A 16262-nucleotide genomic window follows, 5' to 3' on the forward strand; every position below is an offset into this window, starting at 1 on the left:
AACTGAGGTGGAAAAAGTAAGGAAAAGGCAACAAGAAAGGACGAAAAGAAAATAAGAAAGGAAGTACAAAGTAAAAAGAAAGTAATATGAGGAAGGAAAAGTAGATGGATGTGGAAAACAGGAAGGGAAGTAAAAAGTAAACTAAATTGGAAAAAGAATAAGAAAAGAACAAAAGTAACAATTGAGAAAGGAAACGGAAATGGAAAAGGTAAAGGACATAAAAAGAAACTGAAATAAGGAAGGAATAGAAACAGAATAGACATAAAAATATTACAGAAATGAGAAATTAAAAAGAAACTGAAGTGGAAAAAGTAAGAAAATGGAAACAAGAAAGGAAGGAAAGAAAACAGGAAAGGAAGTAGAAAGTGAACTGAAATGGGAATAGGAAAGGAAATCAAAGAAAAAGTAAAGTAACAAAAGTAACAAATGGGACAGAACAGGGAAATGGAAACAAAAATGAAATGTATCAAAAGAAATGAAAATTAGGAAGGAAAATGATATGGAAGTGAAAAACAGAAATAAAGTGGAAATGGAAAAAGAACAGGAAATGAAATGGGAAAGAAAGGGGACATTAAAAAGTTAAAGAAAACAAAAATGAAATGAAGGAAAACATGCAAAAAGAAACTGAAATCAAAGTAAGTGAGACGGAAAGGAAGCGCAAGTTGGAAAAGTAAGGAATAGAGAAGGAAATAAGAAAGGAAGGAAATAAACACCACAGGAAGTAAAAAACATTTTCAATGTGTTCCCAGGCTTTTGGACCTGACTACATTGTAAAAAACTACTTTTTGTAATTAACTTATAAATAAAAGAACTACATTAAAATGCTGAAAAACCAAAAGAATCTATGGGATTTTTCTTTAGAACTATTTCAAGGGATTCATGAAACTATCACGAAACAAAAAAACACAGCTGTGGATCATTCAGGTAACAACACAGTGTTAACACACTATATGTAAATGTATTTTATGTGAAATATCTTATGTAGTTTAGTACTAAAAATTGTGACCCTATCTGTGAGAAGAAATGGTGTAGAATTTACTTTGAGTCCCTCAGTTGTCCTCAGTGTGAAAAGATGGATCTCAAAATCATACAGTCATTGTTGGAAAGGGTTAAAAATGCACAAAAATGCTGAAAAACAAAAGAATTTGTGAGACCTGAAGGATGTTTTTGAAGAACAGTCTGAACCGGCCTGAAAAACAATTTCTAGTGTGAAACCAGCTGGTTATTATTTAAACCAAATCATCACAGTTTTCTCAAAACAGCACATATGTGACCCTGGACCACAAAACCAGTCATAAGGGTCAATTTTTCGAAATCATCTGAAATATTTGACCAAGATCTGGAATCTGAGGGTGCAAAAATTTAAATATTGAGAAATTTGTAATAGCAATGCATATTACTAATCAAAAATTATGCTTTGATATATTTACGGTAGGAAATTTACAAAATATCTTCACGGAACATGATCTTAATATCCTAATGATTTTTGGCATAAAAGAAAAATCGATAATTTTGACCCATACAATGTATTTTTAGCTATTGCTGCAAATATACCCATGGTACTTCACTAGTTCACTTTCAGAACAAGATAATGTACTCACCCCCTTGTCATCCAAGATGTTCATGTCTTTCTTTCTTCTTCATAAAGAAATTATGTTTTTTGAGGAAAACATTGCAGGATTTTTCTCCACATAGTGGATTTCTATGGTGCCCAGAGTTTGAACTTCCAAAATGCAGTTTAAATGCAGCTTTAAAGGGCTCTAAGGGTATCTAGCAAAACGATTGGTTAGTGTCTAAAGACATTTACAACTTATATACTTTTTAATGTCAAATGCTCATCTTGCCTAGCTCTGCCTGAACTCTGTGTATTCCAGTTCAAGACAGTTAGGGTATGTCCAAAAATTCCCATTTCATTTTCTTTTCCAACTTTAAAATAATCCTACATCGCTGCAGAAGTACCGACCCAGTGTTTACAAAGTTAACGTGCAAATACGATCAAACATCCTTACAAAAAAAAAAAAGAAAAAAAAAAGAAAAACAGCGATGTAGGGCGATTTTGAAGTTGGAGAAGAAATTGAGATGGGAGTTTTTGGACATACCCTAACTGTCTTGAGCCAGAATACACAGATTTCACGCAGAGCTAGACAAGACGAGCATATGAGGTTAAAAAGTATATACAGTGCCTTGCAAAAGTATTCATACCCCTTCATTTTTTTCACATTTTGTTTTGTTACAGCATTATGTTAAACTGCTTTAAATTAGTTATTCCCCCACATCAATTTACACTCCATACACCATAATAATGACAAAGCAAAAACCAGATTTGCAAATTTTACAAATGTATTAAAAATAAAACACTGGAATAAGTAGATTGCATAAGTATTGATACCCTTAACTCAGTACATAGTTGAAGCAGCCTCAAGTCTTTTTGGGTCTGATGTGAGCATCTTTGCACATCTGCATTTGGCAATTATCTGCCATTCTCTGCCTCACCTTTTCACCTCTCCATCTCTGTCAGCTTGGATGGGGACATTTTCTAGAGTCCTAGTTGTTCCAATCGTCTTCCATTATGGATAATGCTTCTGTCAACCTTCAATGGAGCAGATTTGTTTCTGAACTCTTCTCTAGATCATCGCCTTAACGCAAGTCTGTCACTGAGCTCTACAGGCAGTTATCTTGGTTTTTGCTCTGATATGCATTTTCAGCTGTTAGACCTTTTCTGAGACTCTTTCAAATGAATTTGCCACAGTTTATCTCCACTCCAAGTGTAGTTACATCTAGAAGCAATATGATGCTCCTGAGATACATTTCGAGTGTCCCAGAAAAGGGTATGAATACTTATGCAACGGGATCTTTTCAGTTTTTTATTTGTAATAAATTTGCACAAATGTTAAAAACCTACTTTTTGCTTTGCCATTATGGAGTAGGGAGTGTAGATTGATGTGGGAAAAAAAGTAATTTAAAGCAGTTTAACATAAGGCAGCAACATAACAAAATGTGAAAAAAATGAAGGAGTATGAATAATTTCGCAAGGCACTGTAAGTTGTAAATGTTTTTGGAAAATAACCGATCATTTTGCTAGATAAGGGATCGTTTAGAGTCCTTTGAAGCTGTATTTAAACTGCATTTGAAGTTAAAACTCGGGGCACCATAGAAGTCCATTATATGGAAAGAAATCCTGAAATGTTTTCCTCAAAAAACATAATTTCTTTACAACCTAGGAAAGTAAGACATGAACATCTTGGATGACAAGGGGGTGACTACATTATCTGTACATTTTTGTTCTGAAAGTGAACTACTCCTTTAAGACTGGTTTTATAGTCCAGGGTCACATATGAGCCATATTTACATTGAAAATGACCAAGATGCCCACAGACTTGCCTCGAACTTTTTAGCAAATGATCCTCGTAAGACTATTAGTAAAAGCAAAGGGCTGTCAGAATATGAGGATTTTTCAAAGCGCTCCTTTGACAATAATACGGCAGACGTCAGACGCTTCCACTGCAAACGTTTGAGGAATTGGTTCCAGCGGCAGAGGAGTTTGCCAGATTCGTCAGACGTATTGAGAGGCAGAACTGAAGTCAGGCGGTTTTTGGACGCACCTGCTGATAATGTAGATGTCCGTCTGTAATCCTGTCTCTAAGGTCCACGGCTTTAACTAATTAATAAGACACCCTTAAATAAAACCAGTCCAAAATCTGTCCACAGTCACACCTCTCAGACTGACTTGAACACTTTTGAGAGTTTGAGACGTTACTTAAGGCCTGATGGGGTTAACGCTGCCAGACTAATGAAGGAGAGGAGTGTGATGGAGGACGGGCCGTCCTGAGAAGAGACGCACCTGAGACGCACCTGTTATGGAGATGAATGGAGCAGTCAGACGCACGTCTTCTCAGAGCGGCGTTCGGCTGGAGATCACGTCGGAGGATGGCAGATCGGCTCGTGGGTAATGGCTCCTGTCAGATCACAGTTTAAGACGGAAGCTTAAAGGAAGAGTTTCTCGTCATTTACGCACTCCTTTCAAACCTCTGTAGCTTTCTGTAGAGCACAAAAAGAGAGGATGCAATTTTATATACTGTACAAAAGCATGATCAGATTGCTTTCAGTTTAGGGTTATTATAGGTAACTAAAACGAAAACATAAATAATTACTTGATATCAGGGTCATTATTATTATTATTATTATTATTATTAATAATAATAATAATAATATTCAACTAGTTTAATGTGTTCTTTTAAAATAAAATAAATAAAAATAAATAAAATAACAAAAAAATAAAATAAAACAATTTTGTAACTTAAGTAAAATAAAACAATAAAATTTAAATAAAACTAATTAACAAAAAACAATACAAATTAAAAACACTTTTGTAACTTAAAATAAAATAAATAAAAATAAATAAAATAAAATAACAAAAAAATAAAATAAAATAAAACAATTTTGTAACTTAAGTAAAATAAAACAATAAAATTTAAATAAAACTAATTAACAAAAAACAATACAAATTAAAAACACTTTTGTAACTTAAAATAAAATAAATAAAAATAAATAAAATAAAATAACAAAAAAATAAAATAAAATAAAACAATTTTGTAACTTAAGTAAAATAAAACAATACAATTTAAATAAAACTAATTAACAAAAAACAATACAAATTAAAAACACTTTTGTAACTTAAAATAAAATAAATAAAAATAAATAAAATGAAATAACAAAAAAATAAAATAAAATAAAACAATTTTGTAACTTAAGTAAAATAAAACAATAAAATTTAAATAAAACTAATTAACAAAAAACAATACAAATTAAAAACACTTTTGTAACTTAAAATAAAATGATAAAATAAAAGTTAAATAACAGAAAAATTACAAATAAAATAAAAACATTTTTGTAAAATAAACTAAAATTCTAAAGTTAAATAAAAATAGATAAAACAAAATGCTAGATAAAAAAATAACTAAATAACAAAAAATAAAAAAACATTTTGTAACTTAAGGAAAATAAAACAATAAAATTAAATTAAAACATTTTGTAATTTGAAATAAAATTATAAAATTTGATAACTATAAAATTGAAATAAATGTTAAGTGAAATTAAAAAAATAATAATTAAAAACTTATTTTACTTAAGCTATTTTCAACTTTTTTGATGTGATGTCTTTTAAAATAAAATAAATAAAAATAAATAAATCAATGGTAAAATAAAAATAAAAACTAAATAAAATAAATAAATAAACACACTTTTGTAGCCTAAAATAAAATAAATGTTTAAAATTAAAAAAATTTCCAAGCGCACATTTCACATTTTCAGCTAGTTTAATGTGATGTTTTAAAAGAAAATAAATAAAAATAAATCAATTAACAACAGATACTAAAGTAAAATAAAATGATCAAAACTAAATAACAAAATCAATAAATAAAAACAAAATAAAAACATTTTGTAACTTAAAAATAAATGCTAAGTAAAATTCACTAAAATATTACAAATTTCACCTTATTTTATTCCAGCTATTTTCCAAGCACACATTTTACATTACTTAAATTACTTTAATCCTAAAACTAAAATGAAAGCTCAAAATATAAATCAAATATAAAAAATAAATAATATCAAATTACATTTTTTACAAAAGCTAATAGTATCTAAACTATACTAAAAACACTGCTTGAAATAAAAAAGAAAAATAAACTGAAATAAAATAAAATAAAAAAACTTCATACCTGATGTACTAAACTAAAACTGAAATAAAAATTAACACAAGCTATACAGACATATGTATATAACTACAAGCTACTACAAAAAAAAATAAAAAAAATAATAAAAAATGCGAACTACAAAAAATTAATCAACCAAATGAAAAACCTAACAAGTAGTGATGCACAATGAAAACCTCCACAGATTTGTGTGTCTTGCATCTGACCTTTGCATCTGTTGATGGGAGCACTTTAAGACAGCAAACAGTTTGTCTGAAGGATTGTGTCCGATAACGGCGAGAGATGACAGCAGTCCTTGTGACAAGGTTAAAACTCCTCTTAGGAGCTCCAGCATCTTGACAGCTCGAGAAAGAGGGAATAAAATGACAGCTTAGAAGGCATGAATGTCTCCTTTCACCCATCTAAACCTGAGCGTCTGTCTGTCTGTCTGTCTGTCAGAGCTAATGGTTCAGTCTGTCCATCTGTGCCAATATTACAGCCTGTCGCTCTGCACTAATGACAAGAGCTGTTAAAACATACAGAGACCCAAAGAAGTATTTAGACACTCGTGTGACACTCGAACGTGTTTGAATGTCACTGCATTAGATAAAACTGCAAAATCAAGTGTCATCTGCTGCAGGAGCTCTTCTCAAAACAAAACGTCAAACAGAAGTTATTACATTCAGACATTTGAAGCATGAATGAATATTCAAAATACTCTATATCTTACTTGCAATTCTGCGTCAGATCTTTTAAAATAAAATACATTGAAAAATAAATAAATAAAATGATAAAATGTAAAAAAAAAAAAAAAACAATAAAATAAATAAATAGAAAATACAATTAAAATAAAATAAAACATTAAAATGATGCATAAAAAAAATAACAACATGACAAAAAATTAAATAAAAAGTAACAAAATTAAGTTACATTTTTACAAATAAAATAAATAAATAAATAAACAAATAACAAAATGATAAATACAATTCTAAAATTCTAAAAATAAAGTTATACAAATAAAAAATAAATGTAAAAAATAAACAAAACTCTAAACTAAAATATAAAATGATAAATTAAAAATTAAATAACAAAATAGTACAAAACAAAAAACGAAATTAAACAAATATTGACAGAGTAAAATAAAAAATAAAATTATAAAAAATACATAAAAATGATAATAAAAACAAAATAAACAAATAAAATAAACAACAAAATGATAAATGAAATTTAAAAAAATTTAAATGATAAAACAAACAAATAAAAACATGACAAAAAATTAAAAGTAACAAAATTAAATTACATTTGAAAAAAATTCAATAAAATAAAATTAACTAATAAATAAATAAACTAATTCATAAATAAAAATAAAATAAAAAACAATAATAAAAAACTAAATTAAAAATAAATAGTGACGAGAGTAAAATAAAAATAATAAAATAATAAAAAACAAATACATGACAAAAAATGACACACAAAGTAGCAAAATTAATTACATTTAAAAAACTGAAAATAAAAAATCTAAATAAATAACAAAATGATAAATAAAAAGTAAAAATAAATGAACTATAATAAAATAAAAAATAATTCAATAAAAAATAATTCAATAAATAAAAATTAAATATAAAATTATAAATTAAAAACAAAATCATAAAAAATACAATAAAAAATAAAGATAAAAAATTAAATTAATTAAATGATAAAAAAATAAAATACATGACAAAAAAAATTACATACAAAGTAACAAAATTAAATTTAAAAAATGTTATAAAAACTAAATAAATAAAATGATGAATAGAATTTTAAAATACATTGATAAAAGACAATCCAGTTAAAACCCAGCCCTAAGCACAAGACTGACTGCATGTTTCCAGGTTAGTATTACAAGAGCAGGATGAGCAGGGTGGTGTTTTCTTCCCCCTTGTTTGTGCGCAGCTTTATTTATTGCAACGCCGTATGACCACACGCCGTCCAGGGAAAGCAGCTCACCATATGTTTGCGTGTGCTCAGCGCTGGTTAATGGCATTTTCTCTTTCTTTACTATCCCATCAGGTCCTGCTCCATGAGTCTCTGGCGTAGATTAATGAGGAGAAGATAATGAGCACAGCTTCACGTGATCCTGCCGTATCTCCAGAGTTTACAAATTCCCAATAAAAGCAATACGCTCAATTACAATGCTTATCTGTTACTAATTGATCCTCCTCTCTGAATCTGCAATCAAAGGTTTTTTTTTTTCCGCATAGTTTATCTGTATTAAGAACAGTTTAATATACTTGGTATCACTGGAAATAGTGAGTCAAGAATTCAAATGTCAATAAAAAAAATTATAATAAAATAAAATAAATTAAAATAGATCCTGGTCACATGTTATCTAAATATAATGTACAAATAAATACCCGATTAATAATACATATGTGAATATCCAAAAAACTGTTAATCTTATTTCCAATTTTGTGTCCAATAAATCAAGAAAATTTCATTAAAAATTAATTAAATAAAAAATAAATTAAATAAAACAAAATAAAATGATAAAATAAAACAAATACAAAATAAAATAGATTTTAGCCACATGTTATCTGAATTTAATGTTAATTAAATACCTAATTACTGTGTCTGAATACCTATACTCTATATATTATTTCCAATTTTGTTATTTCCTTTTAAATAAAATAAAATTATAATAAAATAAAATAAAAAATAAAATAGATCCAGGTCATGTTATCTAAATATAATAATACTAAATGTGTGATGTTCAAAAAATATATATCTATATCTTGTGTCCAATTTTGTGTCTAATTTAGATATTTTAAAACAAAATATAAATAAATAAATAAAATAAAATAGATATAAAATAAATACCTGATTAATAATAATAAATATGTAAATATAAAAAAACTGTAAATTTTATTTCCAATTTTGTGTAAAAAAAAATAAAAATTAAATAAAATACGTCCTGGTCAAATGTTATCTAAATATAAATGTAAAATAAATACACATCTTATTTTCAATTTTGTGTCCAATTCAGATCGTTTAGAAAATAAAAAAATAAAATATAATAAAATGATAAAATAATATGAATACACAAAATAGCAGAATATTAATTATTATATTATTAGTAATATTTCCTATCCTCAGTAATACAAACAAGTTTGACTCATGAAAAATAACTTGAATAACAGAGCAAAATGCATTAAAATGCATGCATATTTAACACACATTCACTGAAAAGATTAAATTTTATAAAACAGTTACAAAAATGATTAGCTTTTGCTTTAACAAAACCATATCTGCTACCCACTGTATGTTTGGTCCTACAGGCTGTAGTGTGTAATTATATATTTGCATGCGTGGAGTTTTCCATAAATATGCCAGAGGGATGTGAAATATCGAGGAGGCGTTCAAAACTTTCTACTTAAATGTGTTGAAATATGGCCCGTCTGAAATGTGTTCCCATTATGGAATAACGCCCGTGTGCTGGGCGTCATCCATCACCCGCACAATAAAGGGGGAGTTTCTGGCCCTAATAACTCACGGCCAGAACCGAGAGCTGACAGCCGCCGCCGAAAACAGCAACCCCCGCTCATCCATCAGCATCAGCCGCTCATCCATCAGCCGCGGCACCGCCGCTTCGACCGGCGCGCGCAGAGAGCCGCGTGAGCGCGCGCCATGATTAACAACAATCAACGCTGGATTAGCAAATTATTAATATTCCGAGACTCATAGGTGCTGAAACACTTTTAATCAGCAGATACGACATTTACGGCTTCTTATCTCATTTAATTTATTTTATACGCCTGGGCTTTATGGTTTTGGAAATATTATTTTTATAAATAATGTTTGATGTGTCAGTGCAGTATTTGTTATTTTATTGGTGCAGGAATACTTAACTTTGTAGTTTATGTCTAATATGTTTTTATTTAGACATAAAATGACAAACGACAAAATCACTTAAACCTTGACTAAAAATAAAATGAAAACGGAAAATATAACAATAACTTTTAAAATATTCTGAAAAAGACTATAAAATTCCTTTTATTTTTGGATTTTCGTTTTTTGTTTTAATATTAGTTCAAATTTTATTTATTTATAAATTTAGTATTTTATTTTTGTATTTTCTATTTTAACTTTAAAGTTAAAATTGTATTTTTACTGTTAATTTTATGTTTTTGTCATTTTATTAGTTATTGTTTTTTATTTTTGTATTTTCATTTTAATTTTAGTTAAAATTGTATTTTCTTTCTTAATTTTGTAATTTTATTTGTTATTGTTTTTATTTTTGTATTTTTATTTTATTAGTTAAAATTGTATTTTTATTGTTAATTGTGTTTGTCATTTTATTAGTTATTGTTTTTTATTTTCTATATTTATTAGTAAAAATTTTTTTATTTTTTTATTTTGTGTTTTTGTAATTTTTTATTCGTTTTCAATTTTGTATTTTGTATTTTCTTGTTCGTTTTAGTTAAAATGTATTTATTTTTCTTAATTTTGTGTTTTTGTCATTTTATTAGTTGTTTTTTTATTTTTGTATTTTCATTTTAATATTAGCAATTTTTTTTGTATTTTGTATTTTAGGTAAAATTGTATTTTTTGTTAATTTTGTGTTTGTCATATTATTAGTTATTGGTTTTTTTTTGGTTTTTGTTTTTTAGACATGAAAAATTACAAACAATGAAATCACCAAATCTTTGACTAAAATTACAACAAAAAAAATAAAAACAGAAAATATAACAATAAAAACTATTAAAATATTAATTAATATTAATAAAATATTAGTTAAAACTGTTGGTTAATTTTGTGTTTTGTTAATTTATTCGTTATTGTTTTTAAATGTCTATATAATTTATTTACTTTTTTATTTAGACAAAAAACAACAAAATCACTATAACTAAAAATAAATGAAAACAGAAAATATAACAATAAAAAATAATATTTTTTTGTTAATTTTGTGTTTTTGTCATTTTTTTTTAATACTATGAAGTCATCTGACCTGCTTTTGAGCCATCACTAGTGTTTAAATACAACTTCTAACCAGCCTAGATAGGCTATATTAATAACAGTTCACTTTTAAACGAACACACCTTACAAATATATCATAACCATATGTGATTTACACAATGTGAGTTTGTTTTTATCTCTTCAATATGACCAAAACAAACGCCCACAAAGGCGGCGCCACCTCCCTCTAAGCTGTCAATCACCGAACGCCGCGCTGTGATTGGTTAGCGGCGGAGGCTTTAATCCCTGGTGCGCGTGAACGCGAGCTATGTGAGCCGAGCTCAATGCAAGTGCGCGACGCGGAAGATAAGATGCGCTCCGAAGTCTTCTCATACGCTTTCCCCAACAAGAACCTTTAAGGATTACTCTGTTTTTCCTCTGATCATTTGTTTTGGCATCTTTGGAGATACTTTTCGCCCATCTACAGATGCGTTTCCAGATCACGCGGAGACAAGTGGGACATGATCACACTGCCTACGGAGTCTGCTGTGTTTAGTGTGCTTGATCTAGTGTGGGACAAGAAGCGAGACCGTCAAACGTTCCTGCACTCGGTGCCTCCCGCGGACCCGCAGCGCCAGGCGAAGCGTTTGCCCGTTAAAGTGTTGAAAATGCTGAGTGCGCGCACCGGACACATCCTGCACCCGGACTATCTGCAGCCGTTACCGTCCACTCCCGTTAGTCCCATTGAGGTAAAACTGACACTTTACGAGGACGTTAACGCGAAAACAACGCCTGGGTGTTCATTTTTCTCCACTTCGAGCTTTATTTTCAACGCGTAATACAGTGAACGCGCACCTTTTCGTGTGGAAAATACACTAATATTTACCTCAGGTTATATTTGACACTTAAAACGATGTTTTTTTTCTATTATGCGTTCATTTTTATTTTATTTTATCGTATTTATTTAATTATTTTTACGTATTTTTACGTAAAATAACAATCTGATTACAAAATAAAAGTAACTTTTTAGGAAACGTTTAATATTTACAAATTAAGAGTTTATTTGCAAAAACAATTTTCAAAAATCATGTTTTATTTTTTATTGCAATTAATGTCAATCAAACTGCAGTTGGGTTATTTTGATATAAAAAAAATACTTAAGACAACGCAAAAACATAACAAAAATATGAGTTTTGTTTTTGTCATTCATTAGTTTAGTTAAAATGTCTATATAGCTTTTATTTTATATTTAGACATAAAAAAAATTAAAATGAAAACGGAAAATATAATAAAACTATAAAGATATAAAAAAAATAAAATTAGTTTGTTTTGTATTTTCCATTTTCATTTTAATGTTAGTTCAAATGTTGTTTTTTGTTAATTTTGTGTTTGTCATTTTATTAGTTTTTGTTTTTTAATGTCTATATAGTTTTTATTTTATATTTAGACATGAAAAATGACACACAACAATCACAAAAACCTTGAAAAAGCTCGAAAATTAAAATACAGAAAATATAATAAAAACTATATAAATATTTTTTTTTAAATGTAAATATTTTTTTACTGTTTGTATTTTCCATTTTCATTTTAATGTTAGTTAAAATGTTATTTAGTTAATTTTCAGTTTTTGTCATTTTATTAGTTATTGTTTTTTAAATGTCTATATAGTTTTTATTTTATATTTAGACATGAAAAACGACAAACACAACAAAATTACTAAAACCTTGATTAAAATGAAAATGAGAACAGAAAATATAACTATAAAAACGATTAAAATAATCAATATAAATAAATAAAAACAAAAAAAATACTAAGCTAACTAAGACAAAATGCAAAAATATGATAACAATAAAAAATATGATTTTTCAGCCTATACAGTTATCTGTTTTTGCAAAACAACTCTAAATATTTTAAAAATATTTTAAATATATATATATATATATATATATATACTTCAAGTGAAAAGTATTACTTTATCCTCTAATTAATTTTATTCTTTTATTAACTGATATTTATACATTTCAAACTCTTACAACCTCAAAATGAGTGGAAAATAATATTAATTCTAATTTATTATTGATTAATAATCGCTTTTGAGCATAATAGAGCTCTTTTGTCTCGCTGTAGAATAAAAATGAAATATAATATAATAATAATTACTATAAATTTGCCATTTAGGAAATTCCTGCATTATGCAATTACATTGTGAAACAGTTTCTTGATTTTTCTTAATTTCTAAACAATTTTGGAAACAAAGTAGGTGGTCTGTGTACAAAAACATCCATTTCATGTATTAAAGATGTAGAACAAAATTAAGTATAAAGGGAAAATGTAAGAAAATGTGAACAATCTTGAGTCTTGGATGAAAAAAAACAAAACAAAGCATAATGTAGTTTAATATTATATGGTAATAATAATAATTTCATGTTAATGCTTTTCTTAAAGACTGACCTACTTCCAAGCCAATTATTTTAGCTGTAAAGTGAAGGAAAAACAATGGATGTTGCTATATTGAAACACATTTTATTGCCTGTACAGAGGGATATAATAAAACCCTCTTGACATTTGATTTAATGTCTCTGCAGCGCTTTAGATTTAAGACTCTGGAGTCATGCTCAATGCCAAAACATAAATAAACACTAAATATGACCTTTTTTTAGTCTAGAAATGCTCGTACATTTAATGCAAATATACTGTATGTGGATAACATCAGTTGCATGATTTTCTCTAGTGTGAATATTTTGAATAATAATTGTACTGTAATTGTATATATTGACTTTATTTTATAAATTATACTTATTTTGTACTATGTTTTGAATATTAAAATACGTAAAACAGTATTTTTTAAATATTTATACACTTATATACAATAATTAGAATTGTATATTTTAATTTTATAGAATTTATTTTAGAATTTATACTTTATACTGTATTTTAAATATTTATATACTTAAAATGCTATATTTAAAAAAATTTATTTACTTATATACTATAATCATAATTGTATGTAATTTATTTTATAATAATACTTTTACTACATGTTGAATATTTAAATACTTAAAACTGTCTATTTTAAATATTTATTTACTTATATACTATAATTATAAATTTTGATTTTATATACGTTTATTATTTGTTCTACTGTAGTTTGAACATTTATATACTGAAAAGTATTGTCTATTTTTAAATATTTATGTACTTATATACTATAATAATTGTATATTTTAATTTTATATTATTTATTTTATACTGTATTTTGAATATTTATATACTTAAAACTGTCTATTTTAAATATTTATATACACATGTATACTATAAGTATAATTGTATATTTTATATAATTTATTTTATAATTTCTACTTATTTTATACTGTATTTTGCATATTTATATACTTAAAACTGTCTATTTTAAATATTTATTTACTTACATACTATAATTATAATTTTATATAATCTATTTTATACTACATTTTGAATATTTTTTTTATATATTTCTATACTTCTATATATTTGTATATTTTAATTTTATATAATTTATTTGATAATTTATACCTTTTTCTACTGTATTTTTAATATTTATATACTTAGAACTGTCTAATTTAATATTTTTATGTGTATACTATAAGTATAATTGTATATTTTAATTTTATTTGATTCATTTTATAATTAAAAAATTTGAAAATGTATAGTTTTATAATTATAAAATATTTATTTACTGACATACTATAATTATAAATAATGTATTTTATAATTTAAACTTATTTTATACCACATTTTGAATATTCATATACTTAAATACTCTTTATTTTCACAGTTGGATGCCAAGAAGAGTCCCCTCGCCCTCCTCGCCCAAACATGCTCCCAAATCGGAAAATCGGATCCCCCATCCTCGACCAAACTGTCCGCGGTCGCCTCGGACAAAGACTCCAAATCCAGCCCGCTGAAAATCAGCGACATCGGAGCGGACGACAAATCTAGTTTCAAGCCATACGCCAAATCCGAAAGAAAAGACACAAGTGCAGATAAATCTAATTTCCGCGTCCCGAGCGCCACCTGCCGGCCAATCACGCCTCGCACCGGCAGCCCGAGCTCATGCAGCTCCGTCTCTCCTCAACCCGGACGACCGGAATCGGCGGATAAAACCGGGAAGAAGGAAAATGAAGGAGCTAAGACATCAGACACAACCGAAAGCAACGGTGACACAAACAAACAGGATGTTTCCAAACCCCTCTCCGAAAACATCCCGACATCCTCGGCGTCCGTTCTTGGATCCGGATTGGTCGCGCCCGTTTCGCCCTACAGACCCGGTCACACAGTATTCCCGATCTCTCCGTATCCCGGGGCGTACGCCGCCTATCCTCAGCCCTTCCTATCGCACAACATGACTCTGGACCCGAGCAAAGTCGGCGGGAGCAGCCAGTTGATTAATGCTCAGCTGTCCGGCGCTCTCAGCAGCAAGGCGGGGTCCAGTCCCCTCGCCGGAGCCTCTCCGCCATCCATCATGTCCAGCGGCCTGTGCAGAGACCCGTTCTGCCTGAGCTACCACTGCGCTAGCCATCTATCATCCGGCGGCTCGCACGACAGAGAGGCTTTAAAGACTGGGTACCAGCTTATGTATCCCAGCCACTCTCTGCATCCGCCCTCCTTCCCGGGACACCCGTTATATCCTTACGGCTTCGTGCTTCCAAATGAATCCCAGCCGCATGTTTGCAACTGGGTTTCTGTGAACGGACCTTGCGACAAGCGCTTTTCATCCTCGGAGGAGCTTTTGGCCCATTTGCGGACTCACACTGCATTCCCAGGCGCAGAGAAGCTTATGTCAGGTTATCCGAACTCTTTAACCATGGCTTGCCATGTGCCAGGAGGCCCGCTGGCGCTCAGGACCCCTCATCACACGCTCGGGTTTGGCGCACGGTATCATCCTTATTCTAAAAGCCCGTTACCGACGGGTGCACCGGTGCCGGTTCCAGCAGCCACGGGTCCGTTTTATTCACCCTACGCTCTTTATGGACAGAGACTGACCACTGCGTCTGGATTGGGGTATCAGTGAAGAACGGATTTTTACAACAACAACAACAACAAAAAAAAGAAGAGTTTTTGTTCGTCTCAGGACTTACTAGTGGACCATTATTTATTAAAGTTAGCTTTAAAGCGAATGAAATGAAAGCAGACTCACATGGCTTTATTTAAACTGTTACAGACGTAATTCTCTCTTAAGAAGCAAGCCACACTGTGTAATGTCTTATAGCCAAAATTTGCATGTTTATTTCTAAATTTACTTGAATTATATTTTGAAAGTTTGTGGAGGAGGAGAGTTTTTACTGTGCAACTCAGGGAAAAACCACAGCAATTAAAGAATAACTCCATTCAAGTCTGATTGTATTTAATGCATTGGTTGATTTAGACACTAAAAATACAAAATGCATTGCAATAAATGCAACCTTCAATAATAAGTCAAATTAATCAACAGATGCATCTGTCACAAACATGGATTTGCATTCTCAAAATGTTATTCTACATTTCAGCTATTTCAAAAATCTATTTGTGCAAGTCTAAGCATTTTTAAACTCTTAAAATACTTTGGTTTTATTGCCCACAGCGTTTGGAGTTTATGAGCCTGGTGTTAAATAAATCAGGTCC

The 16262-nt window shown here is 29.1% G+C and overlaps 1 protein-coding gene across 1 annotated transcript; it reads left to right on the top strand.

Annotated features, from left to right (window-relative positions):
• The first annotated feature begins 10967 nt into the window (after nt 1–10967).
• On the top strand, nt 10968–15993 carry LOC141298016 (zinc finger protein 503-like). Its single transcript, XM_073828516.1, has 2 exons — nt 10968–11371; nt 14437–15993. Exons 1-2 carry the CDS (start codon nt 11144–11146, stop codon nt 15670–15672), a joined length of 1464 nt encoding a protein of 487 aa, XP_073684617.1. The 5' UTR covers nt 10968–11143; the 3' UTR covers nt 15673–15993.
• The last annotated feature ends 269 nt before the right edge of the window (nt 15994–16262 follow it).

Source organism: Garra rufa, chromosome 22, assembly GCF_049309525.1.
Source record: "Garra rufa chromosome 22, GarRuf1.0, whole genome shotgun sequence".
In the NCBI taxonomy this organism is placed as follows: Eukaryota; Metazoa; Chordata; class Actinopteri; order Cypriniformes; family Cyprinidae; genus Garra; species Garra rufa.